The 26,173-nt window shown below is 37.5% G+C and overlaps 1 protein-coding gene across 3 annotated transcripts in view; it reads right to left on the bottom strand.

Annotated features, from left to right (window-relative positions):
• The window catches only part of EYS (eyes shut homolog), a 774,985-nt gene extending 749,322 nt beyond the window's left edge, over nucleotides 1-25,663 (bottom strand). For 2 of the 3 annotated variants that reach the window (XM_069851468.1, XM_069851469.1), the window contains exons 1-2: nucleotides 24,869-25,649; nucleotides 22,649-22,762 (exon numbers count right to left, since the gene is read on the bottom strand). In XM_069851468.1, the coding sequence (XP_069707569.1) occupies nucleotides 22,649-22,762; nucleotides 24,869-25,622 (868 nt within the window). In that variant the 5' untranslated portion in view covers nucleotides 25,623-25,649. Of the gene's footprint in view, nucleotides 1-22,648; nucleotides 22,763-24,868 lie in introns of all 3 variants that reach the window. The other variant, XM_069851470.1, reaches the window with a different exon arrangement.
• Nucleotides 25,664-26,173: the final 510 nt, after the last annotated feature.

Raw genomic sequence — 26,173 nt, 5'->3', positions numbered from 1 at the left:
CTGTCAAACAAAAAAAAGCTGCTTACCATAAATGAAAATTTTAAAATGCTAATAAAGAAGAGTATAAATATCAACAATATGCAACATGATATCACATCAAACACTTGTTTTACTGCTACAAAGTAGCTTGGCAAGCTGTAGGCAATCCAGGAGACTTAGTCCAGTTGATAGAGACACCCCCAAGGAGATGCAATAATGGGCCTTATGGTCACCAATACAATCAAACTCACCAGTGACACTAGGATTGGAGGCAGCCTGGGCTGCAGTGGTCATGCACTGGTGGAGTTCAAGGGCCAGAGGGATATGGGACAGGTGAGGAGTATAGTCAGGACCTTAAATTTCAGGATAAACAAACTTCCAGCTCTTCAAGGAATTACTCAGTAGGATCCCCTGGGACATGCTTCTGCAAGGCAAGGGAGCAGAAGAGAGCTGGAAAATATTCAAGGATGCTTTCCATAAAACACAAGAGCGCTCAGTTCCCATATGTAGAAAATCAGGATGGAAAGGGAAAAGACCAGCGTAGCTGAGTGGAGACCTGCTTGTTAAACTAGAGAAGAAGAGGGAACTGCACAGGCAGTGCAAGCTGGGACGGGTAACCTGGTGCGTGTCTAGGGACACTGCCTGGTTGTGTAGGGATGAAGTCAGGAAGGTCAAGGCACAGCTGGAGCTGAACTTGGCAAGGGAAGCAAAGACCAACAAGAAGGGCTTCTACAGTCAATTGAAAGAGTAAGGTTAAAGAGTACATACTCTGATGGTTGGGAATGGTAACCTCGTATCAACAGATGAGAAGAAGGCTGAGGTACTTAACAACATTTTTACCTCAGCCTTCACTGTTAACAGCTCTCCTCACCCTCCTGGGTCCTGGGACAGCAAGATGGTGACCAGGGGGTAAATCCCTTCCCACAGTAGAGGAGGACCAGGTTTGTGACCACTTGAGGAACCTGAAAATATATAACTCTATGGGATCTAATGAGATGCATCCCAGAGTCCTGAGGGAATTGGCAGATGTGGTTGACAAACCACTCTCCACGATATTTGAAAAGTCATGGCAATCAGGAGAAGTCCCTGGGGACTGGAACAGGGGTAATGCTGTGTCCATTTTTAAAAAGGTTAGAAAAGATGACCCTGAGAACTACCAACCTGCCAGCCTCACCTCTGTGCCTGGGAAGATCATGGAACAGATCCTCCTAGAAGCTTTGGTAAAGCACATGGAGGACATGAAGGTGATTAATGGCAGCCAGCACAGCTTCACCAGGGGCAAATCCTGTATAACTAACTTAGTGGTTTTCTATGATGGGGAAACCACAGCAGTGGACACGGGTAAACTGACAGATGTGATCTATCTAGACTTCTGTAAAGCCTCTGACATGGTCCCATATAACATTCTTCTCTCTAAATTGGAGAGATATGGATTTGATGGGAGGACAGTACGGTGGATAAGAAACTGGTTGGATGATAGTATTCAAAGATCAATGGCTCAAAGTCCAGATGGAGATCTGTAACAAGTGGTGCCCCTCAGGGGTCCGTACTGGGACTGGTGCTGTTTAATACCTTCATCAATGATATTGACAGAGAGATTGAGTGCACCCTCAGCAAGCTTACAGATGACACCAAGCTGAGTGGTGTAGTTGCCACATCAGAAGGACAGGATGTCATCCAGAGAGATCTGGACTGGCTGGAGAACTGGGGCTGAGAAAACCTCATGAGGTTCAACAAGGCCAAATGCAAGGTCTTGCACCTGGGTCAGAACAATCCCTGTTTTCAGTACACAACGGGGGATGATGTGATTGAGAGCTGCCCTGCAGAGAAGGACTTGGGGGTGCTGGTCAATGAGAAGCTCAACATGAGCCAGCAATGTGCACTCACAGCCCAGAAGACAAATCGTATTGTGCGCTGCATCAAAGGAAGTGTGGCCAGCAGGTTGAGGGAAGTGATTCTACCCCTCTATTCATCTCTTGTGAGATTTCTTCTGGAGTCCTGTGTGCAGTTCTGGAGTCCTCAACAAAGAAGGATATGGAACTGTTAGAATGGGTCCAGAGGAGGGCTACAGAGATGATCAGAGAGCCAGGGCACCTTGCATGCGAGGACAGGCTGAGCGACTTGGGCTTGTTCAGCCAGGAGAAGAGAAGGCTCCAAGGAGAACTTTTAGCGACCTTTCAGTACATGAAAGGGGCCTAGAAGAAAGCTGGAGGGGGACTATTCATAAAGGCTTGTGGTGATAGGATGAGGGGGAACTGGTTTAAACTGGAGAGAGGCAGATTTAGGCTTGATATAAGGAAGAATGTCTTCACCATGAGGGTGATAAGGCACTGGCACAGGTTGCCCAGGGAAGTTGTGGCTGCCCCATCCCTGGAGGTGTTCAAGGCCAGGCTGGATGGGGCCTGGGGCAGCCTGATCTAGTGAGGTGTCCCTGCCCATGGCAGGGGGCCTGGAACTGGATGATCTTTAATGTTCCTTCCAACCCAAACTATCCTATGATTCTATAACGGCTTTAAATTGTGTATGCCCCTGTGATGGTGCACATTTCAATGAAAATGATCAAATTCTGTCAGCTGCTTAAAAAGCAGTTAATGAACCATTACGCTACCTGGACACTCATAAGTCCATGGGGCCAGATGGGATTCACTCAAGAGTAGTGAGGGAGCTGGCAAAGGAGCTTGCAGAGCCACTCTCCATAATTTATTAGCAGTTCTGGTTAACAGGGGAGGTCTCAGATGACTGGAGACTTTCCAACACGATGCCCATCTAAAACAATTGTTGAAAAAAAGATCTGAGGAACTACAGGCCTGTCAGCCTGGCCTTGGTACTAGAGAAGATTATGGTGTTCATCTTCCTAAATAAACATTACACATGATGAAGCACTGTTTTCCTGGAAATGGCTAGACACCTGCCTTCTGATGGGAAGTAGTGAATTAATTCCTTATCTTGCTTTTCTTGTCTGCATGATTTTTGCTTTGTGTATTGAATTGTCTTTATGTTAGTCCACAAGTTTTCCTCATTTTCACCCTTCTGTTTCTCTTCCCCTTCTCACCACTGGGGAGTGAAAGAGCAGCTGTTTGGTGCTTCACTGCCTATTGGGGTTAAACCAGGACACTGATCACGCTGATGTAATTTGTGTAACAAGGGAAATTTATCAAAAATTTTTATGTGGTCAGTTAAAAAATCTACAGTTTTCATGTATATTTAGTTTATTCCATAATAGGTGAGGGCACATGTCCTTGTTCAAAGCAGGCTGCTTACATCTTTCAGTGACAAAAAAGTTACAAAACAGTAGCTTTTTCCATAGTGTTCAGTTGACATAAAGGAATATGTATTTCTCAGCATATAAATGAGAGAGATTTTGTGCTAGATGAAAATTTATATAACTGCTGCACTGAAAGCTGCTCTTTGCCAAAGATTATGTACATATTAGGATGTATAAAGTCTTTGGATCACAAGAACAAGTGATTAAGTCTGCACATCATCATAAAAGAAATTAAAGTCTTCACCCTGCTTCAGAACACTGAAAAGCTAGAAGATGCTGAAAAGTCAGTTAGATCTGTGTGTTGCCACTGAATAACTGAAAAATCTTAGGAAGAATTTAACTAGGTTGACAATATAACTAATAAAATATACATGGGTGACAATACAGATGAATTCAAGTTCTGTTTCAGGACATTAAAAACTCACCTCTCAAGTAAAAAGAAAAAAATTAATTATTTTGAATGAAAGTATGTTTTATTCATCTTTCAAAACCAGTTTTATGTAACATGTAGAAGCTAAGAAACTTGCAGCCATCAGAATAAACATCTGGATGCTTTTCACATGAGTCTGTATGAATGATTATGCTGATATAAAGTAACAGAAAACAGCTTTGAATATTGAGATCAGCATCACAGCTGTATGCTTCTTTAAGCACAAATACACTAGTCCACACATCTGTGTGTCAAATAACAGATTACTCAAACCTGTTTTCACTGGCCAGATAATATATATAAATGGTTGAACTGAAAGCTGATGAAATAATACATAGACTTGTTCAAGCTAAATCTTTAAAATCATTAATTGTGTGGCAGCAATACCACCTCAGAGAACCTATACTGATATAGCTGAGGCCTTTGAGCAAAAACTAATTCAAACCATATAGACAAAAGACACCATTCAAAGTGGCTGCAGTGAAAAGCACAAAATATTTTTATGGCTTTTATTGTATTAATTGGCTACAGATAGTAACATAAATTACTGTGGCTGCAAATTACAATGACTACAAAAATGAGACTAATTTGTCATGAAGAAGCCACAAAAGTAAATCATCCCATTATGAATTACTGGTGGCCCTATAAAGAAATTCTTGGAAAGCCTATCTGTCTAATAAAATACAGGAAATAGTTTGAGATTTTGATGGAAATCTGGCACAGGAGATCTTTGGGAAGGGGGAGGTGGGGCAGGGAAAAAAACCCTTATTTTATTCAGAGTGAATAAAATTCGTAGAAACTGTGGTGCTGAAATGTAGACCTAACTATCACATTTTTGAGGAACAGAGGGTTTGCTAAGTGGTCCCATTTCTATTTTAAAGATATTTTCTAAAACATTCTTCTGAACACGCCTGGTAACATGCATGCTCCAATCAAATTCAGCAAATACTACCACGACTGTGTTCTCCTGGATGTTGATGTGATTTAATGTTGATTTTGCAAGTCTGACCTACTATGTGAAGAAAACCAGCACAATATTAATTTGTGGGGATGAAGCCAAGTGAAATAACGCCTATTAAAATAAAGAAAATATTTACCTCCTTAGCATCTGTGCTGCTGGTATGTTATTTTCTTTGGTGTATAGTAGACAATAGGTAGTCTGATGTGTAGGCTTGTAAAGCGATAACTAACCTTTTTACAACTTCTGGATATGATTCACAGTCTCTCCTTCCAGAACATGTAAACTTATTTATTTTTCTTCTGTGAACAAGTCAGCAGTGACATCATTGCCTTTTACTTCTTATGGTTGCTATAGCAACTACATTATCATGTAAGCCTTTTGGTATTATTCCTTTCTTTCTTTTTTATTTTAACTAAGGATCATTTATTTTGTGCTTCCTTAATCAATATTAATAAACACTTAAATAATCATCAGTTTATTCTACATCAACAAGTTCTTAGATAATCCTTGCTTTCTTTTACAGCAAAGTCTATCACAGTCTTCTTTAATTGTATAATTTAGTCTTTTTTTTCAGTATTTCTTTCTCCCCAATGATTTTAACTGCCCTTTCAGACTTCCCTTTTCCAATTAGCATTCATTGAGAACATATGAATATTATATTGAGTGAGATGAATTGATAACATTACATGGTGTTAACAGGATCACATTGTACAGAAAATGTGATGCTACTTGGAGGCACAAATTTGCATTGGAGGTCCTAAACGTAATAAAACATGCAGGCAGCTAACAACCTTCTGTTTCTAAATACAGGCTAGAATTTCTTCATGAGAATACATAGGCTAAAAAGACTTCCTGGACTGTGAAGTCCCATGCCCTCTTGAAAGCAGCACAGTGCATATTCACTTTTCTAACAATGAGCAAGCAACACCGTGGAAGAGATGGGATCCATTTGAAAAAGAGGGCAAAGGTATTATTTCTGGCAGGGTGCCTAACTTAGTAAGAAGGGCTTTCAATTAGAAACAAATAGGGGTGGAGAGAGTTACCAGAAGCTCTGTAAGGGAACAGAAGAGTTTTGGGAAAACCTTTTAGCAGTGAAAGAGCAGAATGGTGTAGGTCACTGTAGTGTATGTCTCCTGTAGGCTACCTGACCAGGAAAAACAGATGGTGCCTTCTCCAGAAGGCTAGAAACAGTCTCACATTCACAGATCCTTGTCCTTATGGGGAACATCAGCCAGGCTGACATCTGCTGGAGGAACAATATAGCAGGGCATAAGCAGACCAAGAGGCTCTTGGGGAGCACTAATGACAGCTTCCTGACACAAGCCATAGAGGGGCTGATAAGGAGAGGATCTCATCAATGTATCTGAATGTCTGAAGGGAGGTTGCAAAGATCACAGCTGTCCACCATGCCCAGTGACGGGATGAGAGGCAACAGGCATAAACTGAAACATAAGAGGTTCTTTTCCCTCTGGATATCAGGAAAAAACATTTTCACCATGAGATTAACTGGCACAAGTTAGCCAAAGAAGCTATCCTTGGAGATACTCAGAAGCCATCTGGAAATGGTCCTGGGAAACTGGCTTTACGTGTCCCTGCCTGAGCAGGGGTTTTGGACCTGATGACATCTAGAGGTCAATTTCAACTGAAACCATACCATGATTCATTTTACAATTAGTATGGGTGTTTGTTTCACAAGCTATATTTTTGCTTCTACACAATTTGACAGCAGCAAAATTACAGAAGTCTTTCAAACTCCACTTAGAAAACAAAACATTGTATTTCTTCTCACACATTATTTTGCCAAACTACAAAAAAAGGAGTTCATATGCTCTTGTCTTCACTTCTTTGCGCTCACATAACTTCATTTTTTTCTTACGTGACGATAAGTAGAATTTTACAGAATATATGTCAGCTGAGTTTCTTCCTTCATTACTCTCTTTTGTGAAGGTGTGAATATCTCCATATGTCAATTGAAAATACCTTGAGTAAAATGTCAAAATATCACAGCTGCTCTTTTTTTGTTGTTGTATTGTATCTCTGTGTGGCTTTCCTTGATGTTAATCAAAATACACAGGCTTTCCTCTCCATCTATTGACGAGCTTATGGTTTGAACGTACCTTTTTGAGAAAATTTGTATAGGTATAATATTTAATATTTATATTACTCCAGTCTTCCAGGCCACACAGCTCTTCCTGTAATTTTTTTTTTTAATTCTCCTTTATATTGACAGAGCATCCTAACTGGTATCTTTAGCAAATTTAGTTACCACAGCTTTACCTTCTTTACTCGGGTCATTAATGGGTTGTTAAATCATTGCTGATCACGTCTCATTCATGTTTGCACACCTCACTTTCCTAAGAACCAGTCTTTGTAGGTGTAATTTCCAAATGTAACCACATTTCTACATGGTTGTCCAATACAGACTTGCAAACCACAATACTTCTAAACATTTATAAACATGCCATTTGATTGCTATAGTTTTTTCAGCAGCAACTTGTAATATTAAGCAAGGTGGAAATTATACATTTTCTTATGAAAAGCTGCAGTAAAATCACATGGATATGAAACAATTAACATAGTAACATTAATTTTTATGAACAAGTATGCAATCATGTACCGTGATTTCTACTGTTGGGCATATTTTTTTTGCTATTGTAGGTGCTGTCAAAACCCTTCCCTTTTCACGAAACCTTACTTTGGTTAATCAGTTCCCTTATGTTGATATGTCCTGCATATACATACTAGGATATATCAGTGCAATATGCAAGTCATTTACACATACAGAATTCCACAGTGCTTACAGGAAATACAGTAAATAATCAGGGATTTATGTGTGGCCCCTGAGCTGCATTCTTATCACCTATAGCGTCCTGATGAGTGACTTCGAAGCTTCAGCCAGTTTCCTAGAATTCAGCTGACATGTCATTTCAGTCATAAAGTCTTTGGAAGGATTTACTTGCACAGCTCTTTGTATAACAATGATAGAATTACATCTAGAATTAATGTAAGGTATCAAACTGAAAAAAAAAGGGGGGGGGAAGGAACCCATATCTTCTATTTTTTTCAATTTCATGGCATTCTGTCTTTTTTTCTTTTTTCCTCCTCTGTATGGATTTCATAAGTTGTCAGCATTACACTGCTATGAAATAGTAATGTCTGCCTTTCACTTTTGCTTTTAAACCATGGATTTGATTTTAAACTATTTTTCTTTTAAGAACTTGTTATTTGCTTAATGTCGAGATTTTTCAATGGTCTTCTTCAGAGTGTTATTGACTGTATCACTTTCATTATTTCCTAAAGTACTTATCCTCTTTCTAGAATTAATATTATTTTTAATATTTGCTTTTTCAAAGGTTGTGAGACTTCAGTATACAGACTATACTTAAGATTTCATATCACCTTATTTTTTTTTCTCTCAGTAAATTTAATTTATAACTCTGTAAGTGAAATGGCAGCACAGGCAGAACTAAAAACAAATATTACATGTCAATATTTTCATCAATATTAACTCAATATGTTGTAATATATACTTTGTCTTCATCAATCCAGCTACGATTGCTAAATATGAATAATGATAGTCAAACCATTTGAGATCGTTGTTTGTTGTACTATCTATCTGTCAATTCATCCATCACCCCAGTATCCAATCATTTCCATAAAAACCAACAGTGATACTTTTTCTGGAGTTAGTGGAGCTTTTGGCATGTGTCCTATTTCAGGCCCAGAATTGTACCAAGGCAGAGCTCTTTTTTTTTCTTGGTATTTGCTGTGCTTTATGGTTAACAAAGAGTGTCACATTTGAGCTACCTCTCATTCATCATCCTCACTGCCTACCTTAGACTCCCACGCATAACCGGTATTCTCCACACTCACTTCTGGTTTTTGCAAAGTCTCACTCTATTTTTATTTCAACCACTTTTCTCATTTTTAATTATTTTATCTTGTATTTTGATTTTGGTTATTTTTTTCTTTAAATAATAATTAATATATTTAAAATATCTTTCTCTGATTCCTCATTTCTATTCAGTCCCTTAGCTGATACCATCTTCTGAGCCTATCTTCCGAGCCTATCTTCCATGAAATCTCACAATTGTACAACTCAGTTTCATAGAAAAAAAAAATTCTCCTTTTCCCGTTTCTTTTTTTAAAATATTTTTCTGCTGTTTCTCAGCTATGGTCTCCTTCATGGTATCATCCCCTCTTCTTAAATTATAAAAAAAAATTTATTATTAAGTCTTGACTTTAGAAATAAAATTAAAGTTTAACTAGAATTAACATCCAAACATTTTCTCATTCCACCTTTTCCCCAGTTTTTTATTCTGTTTGACTAATCTCCATTTTCTTTGCTAATGAAATAAGAACCACAGAATTTCTACATGTGATTTTATGCATATAACTGAGATATGTGAGTTAGTAACTTGCTTTCTGTAGTTATCATTATTGTCAATGGAGTGATAGACAATTCTAGGGCAGACCAACTAAGATCTAAATGTTTGTCTCCACTGACACCATATTATTACTGTGCTATAATCTGAGAATAATCACACCCAAAACTATAACAAAAGTTGCAGTAGTTAGTCACACATTAATAATAATTAGTTGAGAAAGTGATATATAAGGTTATATGCTGTTAAAAGCCATATGTTTAAACACTGTGAGCTATTGCAGACTAGACAGATATGTAAAAGCGATTAACACAAGACTCTAGCAGGGGTCCCTGTGAGTTCAAGGCAGAAGCTTTGAAAGCAAAGAAACATAGCAAAGACTGCAGTGGAATGCACACCAATGGCCAATTACTGATACAAAATCGTGTAACAAGATAATGAAGCTCTCCGTAAGTCAGGGCATGGCTGGAAGTGTCTCTATAGTGTAAACAAAGCTACATGAAAAAGAACTGATTCTGCAGACACCATTCTTCAGCGTCAGGTACGCATAGGTGATCATTCTGGTACCCTACAATGTATTGCTGTATATCTAAGTATTGTTTCGTTGTCATTAAAGGAGATTTTATTTAGTATTTGGTCTGAGTGTTTTCTGACTGTGTTTGATTGGTCTGGTTAACTGTATTTAGTAACTGTCTATTTAAGTCAGTTACAACATACGAGTTAAGTAGACTTAAAACTATACAGCTAATTCTACCTTCTTCAAAAGTAGTACAAACATCTGGGGACTGCTTTGTCTATGATTATCTTTTCTCAATATACCAAAAATACTAGCGTACCTATACTTGGTGTCCATTCAAGTGTTTTTGTCTTCAAGGTGCAAGAGAGGGGGACTTTACAATTTTTCGGGCTATTAGAAAGAAACTATATTATATTCAGAGGTAACCTTTCCAATTATGTTTAATGTCTTCCCTCCTGATAGAACTAGACAAGGGGGTTTTTTGCTTGGTTGGTTTTGGTTTTTAATTTGAGACAATGTTTAAATAAATATGTTTTATTGCATTGCAGCAAAAACATGTAACTGCCTTCAGGTCTCTGCTTGGCATATGAGCTGTTTCACTCAAATAGTAGATCTAAGTGTAATTCCTAACTTCAGAAAGGAAAGAAAACAAAACAAAACACAAAGAACTATAGGAGTCAGTTTACTAACAGGCCCCAGAAAAACTCTAGAACAAAGGACCTCCAGCCCCCTCACTTCAACTCCAAGCTTCTTTGAATTGAAATCTGTATTCTTAATGTGTCTACTTAACAAGTGTGTCCTAACATAATTGTTTTAAACAGAAAGTGCATTAAAATGAACAGACAGGAGATAAGGAGATAAGCATTACTGCCACCTGTGTTAGGTATCTGAAGGAAATAATGGGACTGAAAAAGTGAAAGAAACAAAACAACCTTTGTTAATATGCCTTTGTGTGCATATTAAAACTGGGTATTAATACAGAAATTGGAATACTGAAGCTGTAAAAGTCTCTATATTAGAGTGGGAGAAAATTTAACAATATACATCACGTGTTTTAAAGCTCAAAACCCTGTTGATGTGTTTATTTTTCTGGAGAATTTTCACTTTTGCTACTAAAGTGGTCTTTCCTTCATCCAAAAGCAACAGAAAAAAAATATATTTCTACAGGGTGTTTGAATGTGATTAAATGACTAAGGTTAAGATAAGATAAACAGGAACTTCTTTCTGATAAAAATTTTCATCAGACATAGGATCTGTCCCTATCAAGTAAAAGTATAACCAAATATAGCTTCTGTGACAAGCGATGTGAAAATACCCATTCAGTCACGTTGTTTGGCTTTTTTTTTCACTTTGAATCATAGAATCATAGGATTGTAGAATAGCAGAACCATAGAATGGTTTAGGTCAGAAAGGACTTCAAAGATCATCTAGTTCCAAACCCTCTGCCATGGACAAGAATACTTTCTACTAGATCAGATTGCTCAAAGCCCCATCCAACCTGGCCTTGAGAACTTCCACCATTGGGTAACCCACAGCTTCTCTGAGCAACCGGTTCCAGTGTTTCACCACTTTCAAGGTGAAGAATTTCTTCCTCATATCTAATCCAAATCCACCCTCTTTCAGTTTAAAGCCATTAGGCCTCACCCTATCACTACATATCCTTGCAGAATGCCCCCCTCAAGTTTTCTCATAGGCTCCTTTTACGTACCTGAAGGCTGCTATAAGGTCTTCACAGAGCCTTCTCTTCTCTAGGCTGAACGCCCTAACACTTTCTCCCTCTAATTCATTTGTTGTTCTCCGTAACCTGAAAGGAGGTTGTAGATGGGAGGGAGTGGCCTTTTTTCCCAAGTGACGGGGACAGGACAAGGGGGAATGGCCCCAAGCCCCGCCAGTGGAGGTTCAGGCTGAACATCAGAAAAAAAAAAAGAAAATTCACAGAAAGGGTCATTGGGCACTGGAACAGGCTGCCCAGGGAGGTGGTTGAGTCACCATCTCTGGAGGTGTTTAAAAGATGGGTTGATGAGGTGCTCAGGGGCATGGTTTAGTGGTTGATAGGAATGGTTGGACTCAATGGTCCTGGGGGTCTTTTCCAACCTGGTATTTCTGTGATTCTGTGATTCTGTGTAATGATTAATGATTGTTTTCATAGTGATTCCTGATGCCATCTTAAGCAGATAGGGAGGAGTTACTGGATAAACCTGACCCTTTATATTTCCTTCTCCAAGACTTAACCTTTAAAATGTGAACTAATAAATATTCATACATCTATAAAGTTATAAATTCAACTATGAACTATTTAAACCACAGCTGAAGTAATGTCAGAATATTGCAATGGTTGTACACAGACACTTGAACAAAACCCATAAAAATGTAAATGATGGAGAGATTTTTTCAATAAAAAATGTTAATCATATCCACATTACAATGTAGAAAAGCTGGAAAAGAAAGCCTATTTCCTTTAAAAACTCAAGATATTTCAAACATAGTATTTCAAAAACGAGCAAGCATGACAAAAAAATCCATCTTTAAGGCTGACACCTAAATTTACATGCTTGTATGGTTACATAATTAAGTAGATCTATGCATGCTTGCATATGATTTTTATGTTCACAGTATTTTCAGTTGTGAAGAAGATGATACTAGTCAGTGGAGCTTGGAGGGTGCTTTAGCTAACTCTAAACATTAGGCACGTGGTTGATAAACTCTCTTAGCTCCATTTTTTATATAGTCATTGAATGCAACAGGAACTTGGATGTTTAGCTCTTACACCTACATGTAAACACTTCAATTTCAGAATTTTAACTTTGTGGATGGCTATCTGAGATACAAGACAGTGCTAGGTGAGATGAATCTCCAGCATCTTGAAAGTTCAAACTTGTTTGCAATGAAAACATTTTGCATGAGGGATCACAATATAGGTTTACAGAATTAGCCATTCAGATGAAACTACTTGCTAATGATAACTGAATAACATCTTTGAAGAGGCTCACTTTTGCTCACTGAGGATCTGACTAACAACACCAGCTGTTCTGAAAGGATACACTCTTGTCATACAGAATCACAGAATCACAGAATCACAGAATAACCAGGTTGGAAGAGACCCACCGGATCACCGAGTCCAACCGTTCCTACCAAACACTAAACCATATCCCTCAGCACCTCGTCCACCTGTGCCTTAAACACCTCCAGGGAAGGTGACTCAACCACCTCCCTGGGCAGCCTCTGCCAGTGCACAATGACCCTTTCTGTAAAGAATTTTTTCCTAACGTCTAGCCTAAACCTCCCCTGGCGGAGCTTGAGGCCATTCCCTCTTGTCCTGTCCCCTGTCACTTGGGAGAAGAGGCCAGCACCCTCCTCTCTACAACGTCCTTTCAGGTAGTTGTAGAGAGCAATGAGGTCACCCCTCAGCCTCCTCTTCTCCAGGCTAAACACCCCCAGCTCTCTCAGCTGCTCCTCATAAGGCCTGTTCTCCAGCCCTTTCACCAGCTTTGTTGCTCTTCTCTGGACTCTCTCCAGAGCCTCAACATCCTTCTTATGGTGAGGGGCCCAGAACTGAACACAGGATTCGAGGAGCGGTCTCACCAGTGCCGAGTACAGAGGGAGGATAACCTCCCTGGACCTGCTGGTCACGCCGTTTCTGATCCAAGCCAAGATGCCATTGGCCTTCTTGGCCACCTGGGCACACTGCTGGCTCATATTCAGTCGGCTGTCAACCAACACCCCCAGGTCCCTCTCCTCCAGGCAGCTTTCTAGACAGACTTCTCCCAGTCTGTAGCACTGCACAGGGTTGTTGTGCCCCAAGTGCAGGACTCGGCATTTGGCCTTGTTAAACCTCATGCCATTGGACTCTGCCCAGCGGTCCAGCCTGTTCAGATCCCTTTGCAGAGCCTCCCGACCCTCCAGCAGATCAACACTTCCACCCAGCTTAGTGTCGTCCGCAAACTTGCTAAGGGTGCACTCGATGCCTTCATCCAGATCATTGATGAAGACATTGAACAGGGCTGGACCCAGCACTGAGCCCTGGGGAACCCCACTTGTCACTGGCCTCCAGCTGGATTTCACACCATTTACCACCACTCTTATGACTACTTATGACTTATTACTTATACCTACTTATGACTTAAGACTAGGTCAGTTGGTGTCATCTAATAGGGAACTTACATGAATATTTGATATCAAAGTTATTCAGATTCCTGACCTAATCAATATGTCTTCTCCCAGATGTCATCAGAGGATGAAATACCATCTTCTTTCAAACATACACTGTTTGAGATGTAAGAATGAGAAGAGCTGCAACTATATATTGAAAAGAGTTGGTTTTTTTTCTTACAACTACTTGTATTTGCTGCATACTGTGATTCAAAGAGATGTAGTACTAACAGGCTACTAATGAAGTAGAAAAAGTTCATGTTTTTTGAGACAGTAGAAGGAGTTTGCAGAAAACTAGGAACCTCAGGAGTCATAAACAAGATAGAATTATCTGAGTATTTCACTGGCATGTACATTCATACATTAGAGTTTCAGTCACTTTAATATCTTTTAGAGATTATTTCTAATTCCATGTTCAGTGTTATCAGCATTTCTTAGTGGATAAAACCTATAAATATAAAATATTTTTTCTCATTTCATTTGCAAGACCATGTGCAGACATTATCTTTTTTCCTTGAAGAATGTAAAAAAAAACAAAACAAGCCAAAAAAACAGGAAGTATAATAATAGAAGGTAGTTTAAGAGTAATTAGTGAACCTCCCTAGTGAAGCACAGGTATCCAAAAGAAGAGTTTCTTTTTGTTAAGAAGTGGGAAAGATTTAATCTTATTTGCAGCCTGATAATATCTTTTATATTCTATCATCGCATTCCTGCACAGGAGGTTAATGCAGTAAGAAAACAAAGGGAATGCATGTGTTAAAAAAAATAATGGTATCACTTATTATAGTGAGAGTTCTGTAGGCTTACAAACTCATTAATTTAAAATGTATAGTGCAATTGTTTTAGTGATTTAATCTAATTCAGATTTAGTGAGAATTACATTGCTTCTCCAACTACTGAAAACCCACAGCCATTTATTTTAAAATAAATAGATTTAATTTAATAGAAGTAGTCAAAAATTTGTTCAATTAGAAATTCATTGTGAAGTAGGATATTAATAATTTTGTAGGTAAAAGAACTTGCCCTTAAAGAAGATTATGTCAGAAAATTATTCATTTGTAAGGAAAAAAATCATGAGGGATTTATTTTATCCAAATTTTTTTTAACCAAATAGTCACATCAGTTATTATAAATAACAGGGGTGGTCATATGTCTGCGTTCATGAAATCAGTTACGGTTGGAAGGGACCTTAAAGATCATCTAGTTCCAATGCCCCTACCATGGGCAGGGACACCTCCCACCAGCCCAGGCTGCCCAAGGCCCATCCAACCTGGCCTTAAACACCTCCAGGGATGGGGCAGCCACAGCTTCCCTGGGCAACCCGTTCCAGTGTCTCACCACCCTCATGGTAAAGAAATTCTTCCTAGTGTCTAGTCTAAATCTGCCCCTCTGCAGTTTATACGTGTGGCCCCTCATCCTATCGCCACAAACCTTTATGAATAGTCGCTCTCCAGCTTTCTTGTAGGCTCCTTTCAGATACGGGAAGGTTGCTATAAGATCTCGTCAGAGCCTTCTCTTCTCCAGCTTTCCTTAAAAATATATTTTACAGACTAATGTGTTCTATGGACAGTAACGCATAGTCTTAACTTTTAATAAATTTTGAGCCAATGATAAAAATTCACTTTACCTGTTTTGGTTTTTTTTCACTTTAAAATAAAGCAGCTATCAAATCAGAAATCAGTTCTTCTGATTTTTCAAGAGTGTTCTCTTTCTAAAACTCTAGAAAACAAAGTTTCAAGACATGATGTCTTTTTACGAGGCCAGATAAGTAAATACAGACTGAAATACAGACTTCTTTTCTTCCAAATTTTTAAGATGACAGAGCTGACAAAACTGTACTTTGCAAAACCGAAAATAAAAGAAAAAAACATTTCCTGAATTGAGTCATCTTTTTGTATTCTATCCTGCATTTCCTCAGCCAAACTCTTCACTTCATTACAGTCTAAGTATACAACCTCAAAGAATCTTACAAAATATGTAATTAAAATCTGTATAGCACCCAGAAACATTTGCACATTGCCATCTATTTCCAAGTTATTTTAGAGCTGACAGTCTTACTTCTTTTATAACAGAGCAATTTCTACTTTTTACTGTAGAACTAAGTATTGTTGTTCATCGCATGGTCAGTAATCTTCCACAGTTTTTTAATTATTTGTTATAATTCATTCTGTTAAAGACTTACTAGCTGTCATATTGGATTAGAGTGTCAGTGAAATGTACAATTTACTCTCCAAGGTTTTGATTCATATTTAACTTCAGGAAAGGTCACTGGAATTTACCATGACATGTTAATAACAGGGAAAATTGACTGCAAGTTAGCCAGCTCCTTTAAAAGGATCACTGAGCTGCTCAGCATTTGAAGCTATTCTACTTAGTAATTAACAGTAAACCACAGACAGAGTATATGTCTGGTGTCTCGGCGTAATTATACTTGTCTATTTTAAAGTATGATCACAGATGCATTCAATCACTATATTGATTGAATGTACTCTAATTAAGCTGATATACTCAACAAATATGAAATTAATCTAGAAATCAGTGTTGGTTTTCTATAAATTAAAGAAAAAATGTGTGTAATGAAATCATGCCAGGAGAATACTTTTAAGAAAACTTGAATCTATTAGGTCAGACAAAATGATTCACTTGATGTAGTTCTGACAAGAGTTTGCCGTTCATATATCTCTATGACAAGATAAGAAAGATTCATCTGTATTGTGTTTATAAGGATAAAGTATAGCTTTTTGTGCTATAGTTATCCAGCAGTCAAGTAACAACTGTTTAAACTGCTTAAGCCTCAAAAGCCATATGAATAGCCCTGTCACATACTCTTATCACCTAACTTAAGGGTGTTTACCTTAAATCTCAAATTAGAATGTTCCCTTATTGCTTATTGTCTTTTCAAGGTCATTCCCTGGATCATTCTTTTGAAGAACAAGCCACTGGAAAATATAGCCTTAAATAAGGTACCCTAATCAAACATGACATGAATAAAATATTGCGAACCCTCTGACTCTGAATTTAGAACAATTACTAAAGAAGCATATATAGCAAGTAGTTGTATCAGAGAACAGGGAGATGGGCTTCACTCTTCTATTTTCACATCTGGGTTCTATGCGACTCATAAATGTTACAGTCTCTGGCATGGAATGAGTATGTAGTGTGGAGAAGAGCTGAGTCTCTTAATTGTCAGATCAGTTTCACTTGTCATAAAGTTCCTTCACTTGGATACACTGAAAGTGAGGACAAGTACTACCTGTGGACCATGGTCAAAGTGCAATAGAACAATCATTCTTCAGAATAGTAGTTTATGATAGAGGCTAAATGTAATAGACATTGTTGAAGACTGAAACTCTAACTTTGAAATCTCTACTTTAAAGTGTTTTAAAAGTAGGTTAAAAATAAGCTGTAGAAAAGACAAAGAAAAAAATCAGATGGAATTATCCTACAGAAAGTATTTTTGTAGTAAAAAGTAAATGTTGCTGTGATATTTGAATCATGGGGGAGAGATGCAAACTCTTATTCTGAACGTGCTGTCACAGATTTTATAGTTATTTTGAAACAAATATGAAACATACAGGAAGTGATATGATTAAAAAAATCAACTTCTTGGAATCCCCAAATAAAACATGAATTTTCTTCCTTAACACTAAAAGATTTACAGTCATTTTGGTATCATTCATGAAAATGGCCAAAAAGTTTGACAATATTTTCTTTATTTTAGTGACATTGAACAATGATCAGAGAATATTTCAAAGAATGTTTTCACAACTAGGGATCATAATCCTCATCAGCTACAGCATTCTCTAAGGAAACTATCATCCTTGCCAAACTATTTCATAACACTATAGTCAGTCAGTTAAAAATAAATAAATAAATAAATAGAAAGAAAAGGTAGAATAAAACAAAACAATCCTAACAAACTAAATCACAAATAAGATTAAAATAGACTGGAAAAACATAAACTCTACTCTTCCCCATTCCATCATTCTTGTTGCTGTCATCCCTGTTACTTAGTGAAACACTGAAAGACAAATTCTGTATAGGAGGAATATCCGAAGCTGACTTTCATGGTAACCTGTCAGTGCAAGTGCTCAGGACTTGTCTGGTTTCTTTTAATCCCTATACTGGAGTTCAGCGGCTGCTCTTTTCCCTGCTCTAGCTTCAGCTCTGGGGCTGGCCCCACTGAGAAAGGTGTGACCCCATCCCCACGTCAGTCAATGCCTGACACACAGTAGCCCATTGTAGGAGGTTCCTGGAGACCCCTACCAGGCTACAGCTGACAGCCTGGGAGGAGGAAGCAGGTAATTCTATGTAAACGTGTAAAAGTAGGCTTTTTTTGTATAGTAAAAAGGCTTTGGGTATTAATTTGAGCTATGACTGTTAGTATTAGACAAAATGAGCTATTAGTCTGTTAAACACTGATTGTACAAATACTAAATTCTTCTTTCCATATACATATGTAGAAGTCCCTTTATAATTATGACCTTTTCCAAAGTACTCCAGTTGTGATTCACTGATTACATGAATAGACCATTTTAAACTAAACTACCTGGTTGATGGAAGCCCTATCAAAGTGACTCCAAGCAAAACCACCTAATTCATACAGTATCTCCATCCCACAAGTAAGGAGGGAACTCATTGTGACCCATAAAGCAGATAATTGGGCCCTTGAGGAAGGCAGGAAACGTATGTCTCCCTTAGAGAAATATGTGAAAAAATTTCAAGTGCTCCACAGCAGGTTTTTGTTTTAAATCACTTTTCTTAACTCCCACCTTCTCACCTAAGGAGTAAAACACTTCACACACCATACTGAACAAAACATTCAAATTAAATAGTGTTCTCAGTCCATTAAACACTGTCTAGTGTAAGTGTGCTAAGCATTACCATTAGAATCATAGAATCACAGAATCATAACATCAATTATAGAGTCATAGAATAGTTTGGGTTGGAAGGAACCTTAAAGACCATCTGTTTCCAACCACCCTGCTGTGGGCAGGGACATCTTCCACTAGATAAGGCTGCTCAAGGCCGCATTCCCCCTTGTCCTTTGTAAAAAGGACAAGCCTTGTAAACAGTCCCTCCCCGGCTTTCTTGTAGCCCCTTCAGGTGCTGGAAGGTGGCCCTAAGATCTTGTTGGAGCCTTCTCTTCTCCGGGCTGAACAAACCTAGCCCTTTCAGCCTGTGCTTATGTGGGACGTGCTCCATCCCTCTTATCACCTTTGTAGCCCTCCTCTGGACCTGTTCTAATGGTTCCATATCCTTCTCATATTAGAGAAGTATCTAGGATATTACTGTTTCCCATAACTTGTGAAGTCACATTAATTTGTGTCTTCAGAATAGGGCTACAACATCCATCAGAATTTTGGTTCCTAAGATATCCTCTTTTTTGTGGAATATAAGAGTCACGTCTTCTGGTGGACTTGGGGGCCCGAAGAGTCTCTTTCCCAGCTGCTGGAGCCCAGCCTGGTGCACTCAGAGACCTGGGACCCCCTCTGTCCTAAGCCAATAGATGCAGTTGCTGCTTTCCCATTTTCAAACTCAGTCAGTAGCAAAGATGAACAGGCATGCCAGAGTCACACATACAGAGCACACTAGCACAGACACATATATAGAACGGCCATAGGCAGAGCGCTGCCTTTTACAACACCCATATACGCACCACCAGAACTTACATAAAACATACATACAAACAACCAAAATGCATTCCTCCTCTCTGACTGATCAGGATCGAAGCTCACTAGGAAAAACTCACAACCCGTTACTCTCTAGTTCGAAAAGACAGGCACATTCATGGACACTTTGGATGTTAGTGTGGGATCTCAGCTCATCTATACTGATGCCTAGATCCCAGGCCTCCTACTGACCAGGTAATTCACCAACTTGAAGTCAGCTAATGAATATCACATACACATCATAAGCATGTGCACATATGTATGTGTTCACATACACAGACGAGGCTAGGGGAAAATGTGAAACATTCTGGTCTTCCTAGTTGCTCATGCCCAGGCACACAGACCCTGTTGCTCTTGGTCTTCTCTCCCCTTGCGGTTGCTGGTACTCTCATCTCCAGCTGGTGCCAGGCACAGGAGCCACCTTCACCCAAGGTCTGATGCCAGCCACCACCACTAAATTCACTCACTGCAGACACACTCCTATTGATCTGTGCTCTACTTTCAGCTGTTGATGCTGAGATCTTCATTCATGTCAGCTGCTGGCACTACAGAGATTAGGACCACTGTTATCAGTGGTCTAACTCTAACTGCAGACCCCAGATTCAGTCACTTTAATGACCTTACAGAACCCACGGATGGGAAGAGAGTGAGATTGCATGAAAAGAGAGTTACGAAAGGCTTTAAGATAGACTACAGAGATTCAATGCAGGGCTCAGTCAGACAAGTGTATTGACCAGTAACTACTCACTCACAGCCAGCCTGTTTTATAACTCCTTCCCCTCTATACTCATCTCATCCATGTTTCATCTAGATCCCTTTCCTCTGAATATTCTGTAATAAATTTAAGGGTGAAAGTTCTGGTATGAGTTGGAGTATTCAATCATAAGAATAATAGCATGCCCAAGTATTAGCTGTCTTGTATTAAGCTATGTCAAAAATATCCTTTTAAGAGACTGAAGAGAGGTTTGAGAGCACAGTGAATGGACTAAATAACAGATAAAAAATAAAAACACATAACTGACATGATCATATATGTTGTTAGCCCAATAGGGCCATTCTGTTATCGTGAACACAGTAACTTGGACAAAGCAACTTTTATCTATTTTGTTTAACTACTTGTAAATAGTAATCATAAGCAATTAAAAATATAAAATAATTTTATTATTTTTATATTCATTATTTTTTAAATCTCATCAATTTGCAATGACAAGAACATCTCATACTTTCATGCAGATCATATGAACTAGTTACTGCCAGTCTTTTGCTTCATTTTGGAAAAAAGGTATGTCAAAGTTTATCAAATCTTAAAAATAATTTACACAATCTTGGTATTATATTTGTGCTTGCTGTGCTTAAGTTCAGTATCAAAACAGTAATGCCTTGAATTTGCTTCCAATTTTAGAATAGCATTCAGGCTACAAGATTAATAATTACACGACTTATCTTGTTTGAAAACACTATACAGTCACAACAGAAAACAATAGAAAAATGTCTGTTTTCATAGAAAATTGTCTGCTTTCACATTAATTAGGGGTTTTTAGGTAACTATTCTTGAAATTGCCTTAGTGCTAGTGAACACTTACACAGGATCAGAGGAAGTAATGTACACTTAAAAAACCCGATATGTGGACAGAAAACAATTGCAAAGTTATGCTGTACTCAATCAGTCCTGTTGCAAGGCATGTTAGTGTATTACATACTTTCCTGTTACAGTAGGATCTGAGAAAATTTGTATGAAAACAGGGGAAAAAAGAGGTAAATTACTGAAAGTCTGAAAAGAGTCCTACTGCAATACTTATTATGGTTACAAGCAAGAAATAATCCATTTTCTTTTAGCTAACTTGTCAATAAAAATGGAGCTAATTCACACTCGTAATCTCCTTTTCTTCTTTGTAGACTGTACCAGCTACCTGAAGAACAGATTACAATGATTGCTGCCATCCATTGGAGTTCTAGAAGGATGCTCCTCCTCTCTCCTCCTCTACTTCATTAGGTCAAAATTGCAAGGATACAAAAGATTTTTGTGAGGAAAACTTAAAGAGCAACATACCCATACTTTTTGTGGTAAAAGGGACAAAAGTAAGAGTTCTAAAACCATGTAGACTGTAATTGGGTGAAAAGTTAGTTCTAGAAAACTTTATTGATGGACTTTACTCTTTTGAGTGGTGAGGTTTGGGGTTTTTTTTTCAGTTTTCTCAGAATTATGTTGACTATGATGCCTTCTACAGTGAAGGAAAAGGAGTAAAAGAAGAGCAATATAAAACAGATTTACTAGCAACTTAGAATTAGGCATGTTTATTCCATTTTTAAAAGTACAGTTCTAGACAGACAATGAAAATGTCAACAAGAATGTTCGGCCCTCAAATATGAAAATAAAGATTGGCTCTTGGAACCCCTCTTACTCCTTTATGCTTTTTATTTTCTTCCTTGCTTTGTTTATCTCCTAAATCTGCATGTCAATGTAATGATTTTTTTTTGTATTCTGTAAGTGTCTGATGCTTCCAAGAAAGAGACATTTTTAAAAGTTTCCATGTCCTTGGATGTTCAAAGTGCTAGCTTTATACTTAGCTCATTCTTAAAGAATGTTCTTATGAGTACTGCTACTTCTCTTATACCAACATAATAAATCTCTGCTGTGAAGTACAAGAATGAATAGTGTTTTAAGTCTGGATGCTTTCCTGACCCTCGAGAAAAAGTATTTACAATAGATATATTTTCTAATTCAAGCTTTTCTTATGGAAGTATTTTATTTGTTCAATGCATCATAAGTAAACAGACTAGCTTCAGAGAGATATGGGCTTGTTTTTTTATCAAGACAAACAACTAAATCATGAGATTAGTCACTTTTTAAATTATTTCCACCTTATTTTCCTAGCACACCTAATAATAAGATGATGGAATTATGAATAGAGTTGTGATGATCTTTCTAAATCATCCAGCAAGAACTTCTGATCCTGTTTTCGTGAAATAAGCATTTAAGAAGCAATTAGTTAGTCATTATGAGTCTTTCTTTGTTGTACTGTCAATAGGAGAAAGGTACTTGTGGGTGGAATGCAACTATGAAAAGCCTCTATGATTTATACAGTTTTACTGTAGTGCTCAAGTATTTTAGAACAGTCACAAGGAATTTTAATTTATTTATTTTACAAAACCTAATTAAAAAACCCTGAGGAAATTACAAATTATGCAAAAATAATCTAAAGTTACAATTTTAGCAATGCAAAATTACATACCACTATTATAGCCCAGGAAATGGCTGTTATAAAACAGGAAACAGAGATGTTTCTTACCTGTGAAGCCCTTGTCACAATCACAAAGAAAAGTATTTGGAGTCACATTACTGCAGTTGCCATTGAAACATGTATGTGGCTGGCACTGTCCAACTATTTCTGTACAATTTTTACCTATTGGAAAGGGATAATAGGAACATTGAAATTTAGTAAATACCTATATTTTTCCTGAAATATCAAATGTATGTGTAAAATAAAGCATAACACAATAGGTAAGTGTATGGATAGATAGGTATTTTTGCTAATGTTTGTTGCTAGATTTCACCTGAATTATGGAGGATCTAAAGCAAGGCAGAAAGATATTCAGCTGCTGTAGCATGAACTACTGTGCTCAACCTCGTCTGCCATCTAGTTACAAATTCACATATAGCTTAAATTTCAGAAATGCTAATAGTAACTGTAGAATTTTATTCTTTTTAACATAAGTCTACCTTACAGTTTCTTCCAGAACTGCAGACAAAAGGTGTTCTCATGTGGAGTCCAATTTGACTGAATTTTTCTTAATACACAGCTTTCTGGAAATTACAATACCAATTATAAGTTGTTTATGCTATTACAGAATATGGGTCTAAATACCATATAATTATGCTTGCCACTTGAATTGCTGTTATGACATTACACATGCTTACATAACTTTTTGAATTTCTAATAGATTTTGTATTATGGAAATCACTTTTTTCCTCCCTTACTCTTGTGTAACGACATCCATTATAAATGATGTTTTATTCTCCTAGTTCTTCTTGTTTATATGCATCTTAATTACCGGACCTGTACAAAAATTATGGCATTAGCCAACACTGTCCATTTAGGCTACCAGAATATTTTAATCATTTCTTGTTGATAACAGTAAGCACGATGATTGCTCTTTAGAGAATTGTTTGTGAGTGTCATTAATTTGAATTAAAGTAGTACCAGACACTTTTAGATGTTTTTTAAATTATTTTCAAGTCTTTTAACAGCCCCCAGAAATCATAAAAGAAATAGGAAATGTACTGCACAGAAATAATGTCTTCCACTATTTACTAAATTTTGAATAATTTTAAAAATGTTTCTCATAACTTTCTTATTTATGCCTGTGTAATTTTCTCTTTCCAAATGCATTAGTAAGCAAATTATTGTGCAGTTTGAAAAGAGATTAAAATAAATTATGTCAAACTTTATGCAAAATAATCTTAATTTCTGTGTTCTATGAACCTCACTCATTTCGACATATCAGCCATGTGTTACAGCTTAGCATCACAATTGTGAGAGCACAGAAGTGTAGTCCATGAGAGGAATGCTGCTAGAATTCTGCTCCACAAGTACAGAAAGAACTCCAGCAATCCTTTTTGTGATGTGAATGAATATTTCTGGTACTTTCTAAAAGATTCCCTAACATCATTGGTCTGAACGCAAGAAAAATATACCCTAATTTCCTTCATCCTATTTTCTTCCTCCATGAAATGCAAATAATGGTTAGGTAAGAATGTATATGATAATGCCGTACTCTCTGGTAGTCCAGTCCTAAACTCAGACTCATTTTTTCCAATCAGTTTTGGGTAAATACTACACTATTTTCTAGACAAAATTAGATGACATTTTTAACTTGTGAAATATTCAGTTTAGTGATGAGTATGTCTAGAAAACTCCTTTTGAGAGGAATTTTACAGTTCAAAACAATATGGAAGAAAAAAGTGAGTCAGGTTTTCTTCTTGCTTTTCTAATTAAATGTTTAGCTTTCCAATAAAAAAAAATAATGATTTAAAAAAATTCTAATACATCTTAAAAGCCTCTAAACTGAAAACAGAGGTTCTGTGACAGGTTGAATGAAATACTCATTTTAACAAAATCATTTGTTGTTTTTCAGCAGTTTGGTTAACTATTTTGTGGGGAACTTGAAACAATTTGTTTTATTTGGTATAAGAACTTGAACAAACAAACAAACAAAGTTACTTCTGCAAGTTGACAAGTACTTACCTATGTCTTGTGCTTCAGTGGGAAAGAAGAATGATAAGAACTTGTTCTGTTTTTCCCCAAAAAGCACACATGAATTTAAGCGAGTACAAATTCTCCTCAAATGACTGCACAGTCTCCTATAAGTTAAGGAGACTGAGTGCAGGTGTTGTAGAGGACATTCAAAATATACAAAACCGTTGCTCATTTTGTTTTTCTTGGTTTATTACCCACTAGGGAAAATGTTTTATCTATATAACATTTATTCCTAGAGAGGAAAATAAATACCTGAAAATTCTGGAGGACACATGCATTCGTAAGTATCTCCAGAAAGTTCTGATTTCTCAGTGCAGGAGGCATTGTTGTGGCAAGGTTTAGTGGAGCACACATCAAACTTCTGGCAGAATTTTCCGGAATACTGTGAGAAACAATGGCAATTATATGCTTTTTCCCAAACATGGCTGAGACATTTTCCATGGCCAGAGCATAACGGGGCATTTGGAGACTGTTGGCAAAACTGTTGTTTCACGGTTACGTTCAGACGAAGGCCCATGTTGCACAGTAGCGGGCCTCTCTTATGAAGTTCTACAAAGTAATGAGTTCCAATACCAAGCCAGTTAGCATCAACTTGGTGTAGTCCTCTTATCTGGCAAACAAAAATCAACTGTTCTTGGAGAAAACCAGCTTTAGGACAATTAATAAATTCTTCCTTGGAGACATTTACCAAATTCATTCCATAGGACTGAAAGGATGGCTCAGAGGAGATGAAGAGACTATCACCTAATTGAAGCTGTAAGGGGCATATCTGAGGAATATTGAGATTTTTTTCTTCTGAGATTTCCCCAGTAATACTTTTATTCACGTTCCAGCATTCAGTGTAAAAGTCTGAGCAGAGGTTTTCCCTTAGTGTCCATTTTATCACATTAGGTTTTGGTTCCACTCGCCATTCAGCAGTCATTTGTCTTTCACATATTACCTGTCCATTTACAATGCACAGATGAAGAAAGCACACTAGCATGCTAAATGCTGATTTTGTAGTCATTGTTTCACCTGGCAAAGGGGAGTTATTTTTCACACTTAATTCATTACTGATGATAGCTTCTGTTCATCTGTGATTTCCATGGCAGCCTAGGATTTCACGCAGAGAAAAATATTTCAGTTTTCATACCAAATACAGTTGCACATCAAAGCCTCATTATAAAACCAGAAAATATACAAAAAAGCAAGGTCTAATTGCAGTGATGTGAAACTGGAATAAGTCCAATTAACTGATTTGAACTACATCAAAAACTAACAATAACCAGGCTAAGATAGGACATATGTGGCAAAACTAAGTAGTAAAGCAGAACATCTAAACTCTAGTTGTGAGCTTTAATCACGGCTTGATGATGATTTATTATTAATTTATGAGGATGTGGGCATGTGAATTATGGCTTCAATTAAGAAAATGTAAAAGCACATCCTCTGCTTTTTTTATGTTCACATATACTCATCAAAACACTTACTTAAAGCCTTGTTTTTCAAAGTACATATCTGAAAACAAAATGTCCCTAATCATGCTCTTGAGGTTTTTGATGTATCACAGTCAAAGCC

The sequence above is a fragment of the Phaenicophaeus curvirostris genome, chromosome 2 (assembly GCF_032191515.1).
Source record: "Phaenicophaeus curvirostris isolate KB17595 chromosome 2, BPBGC_Pcur_1.0, whole genome shotgun sequence".
Taxonomy (NCBI): domain Eukaryota; kingdom Metazoa; phylum Chordata; class Aves; order Cuculiformes; family Cuculidae; genus Phaenicophaeus; species Phaenicophaeus curvirostris.
The sequence above is the reverse complement of the archived record's forward strand: the minus strand, read 5'-3'. Positions and strand labels throughout refer to the sequence as shown.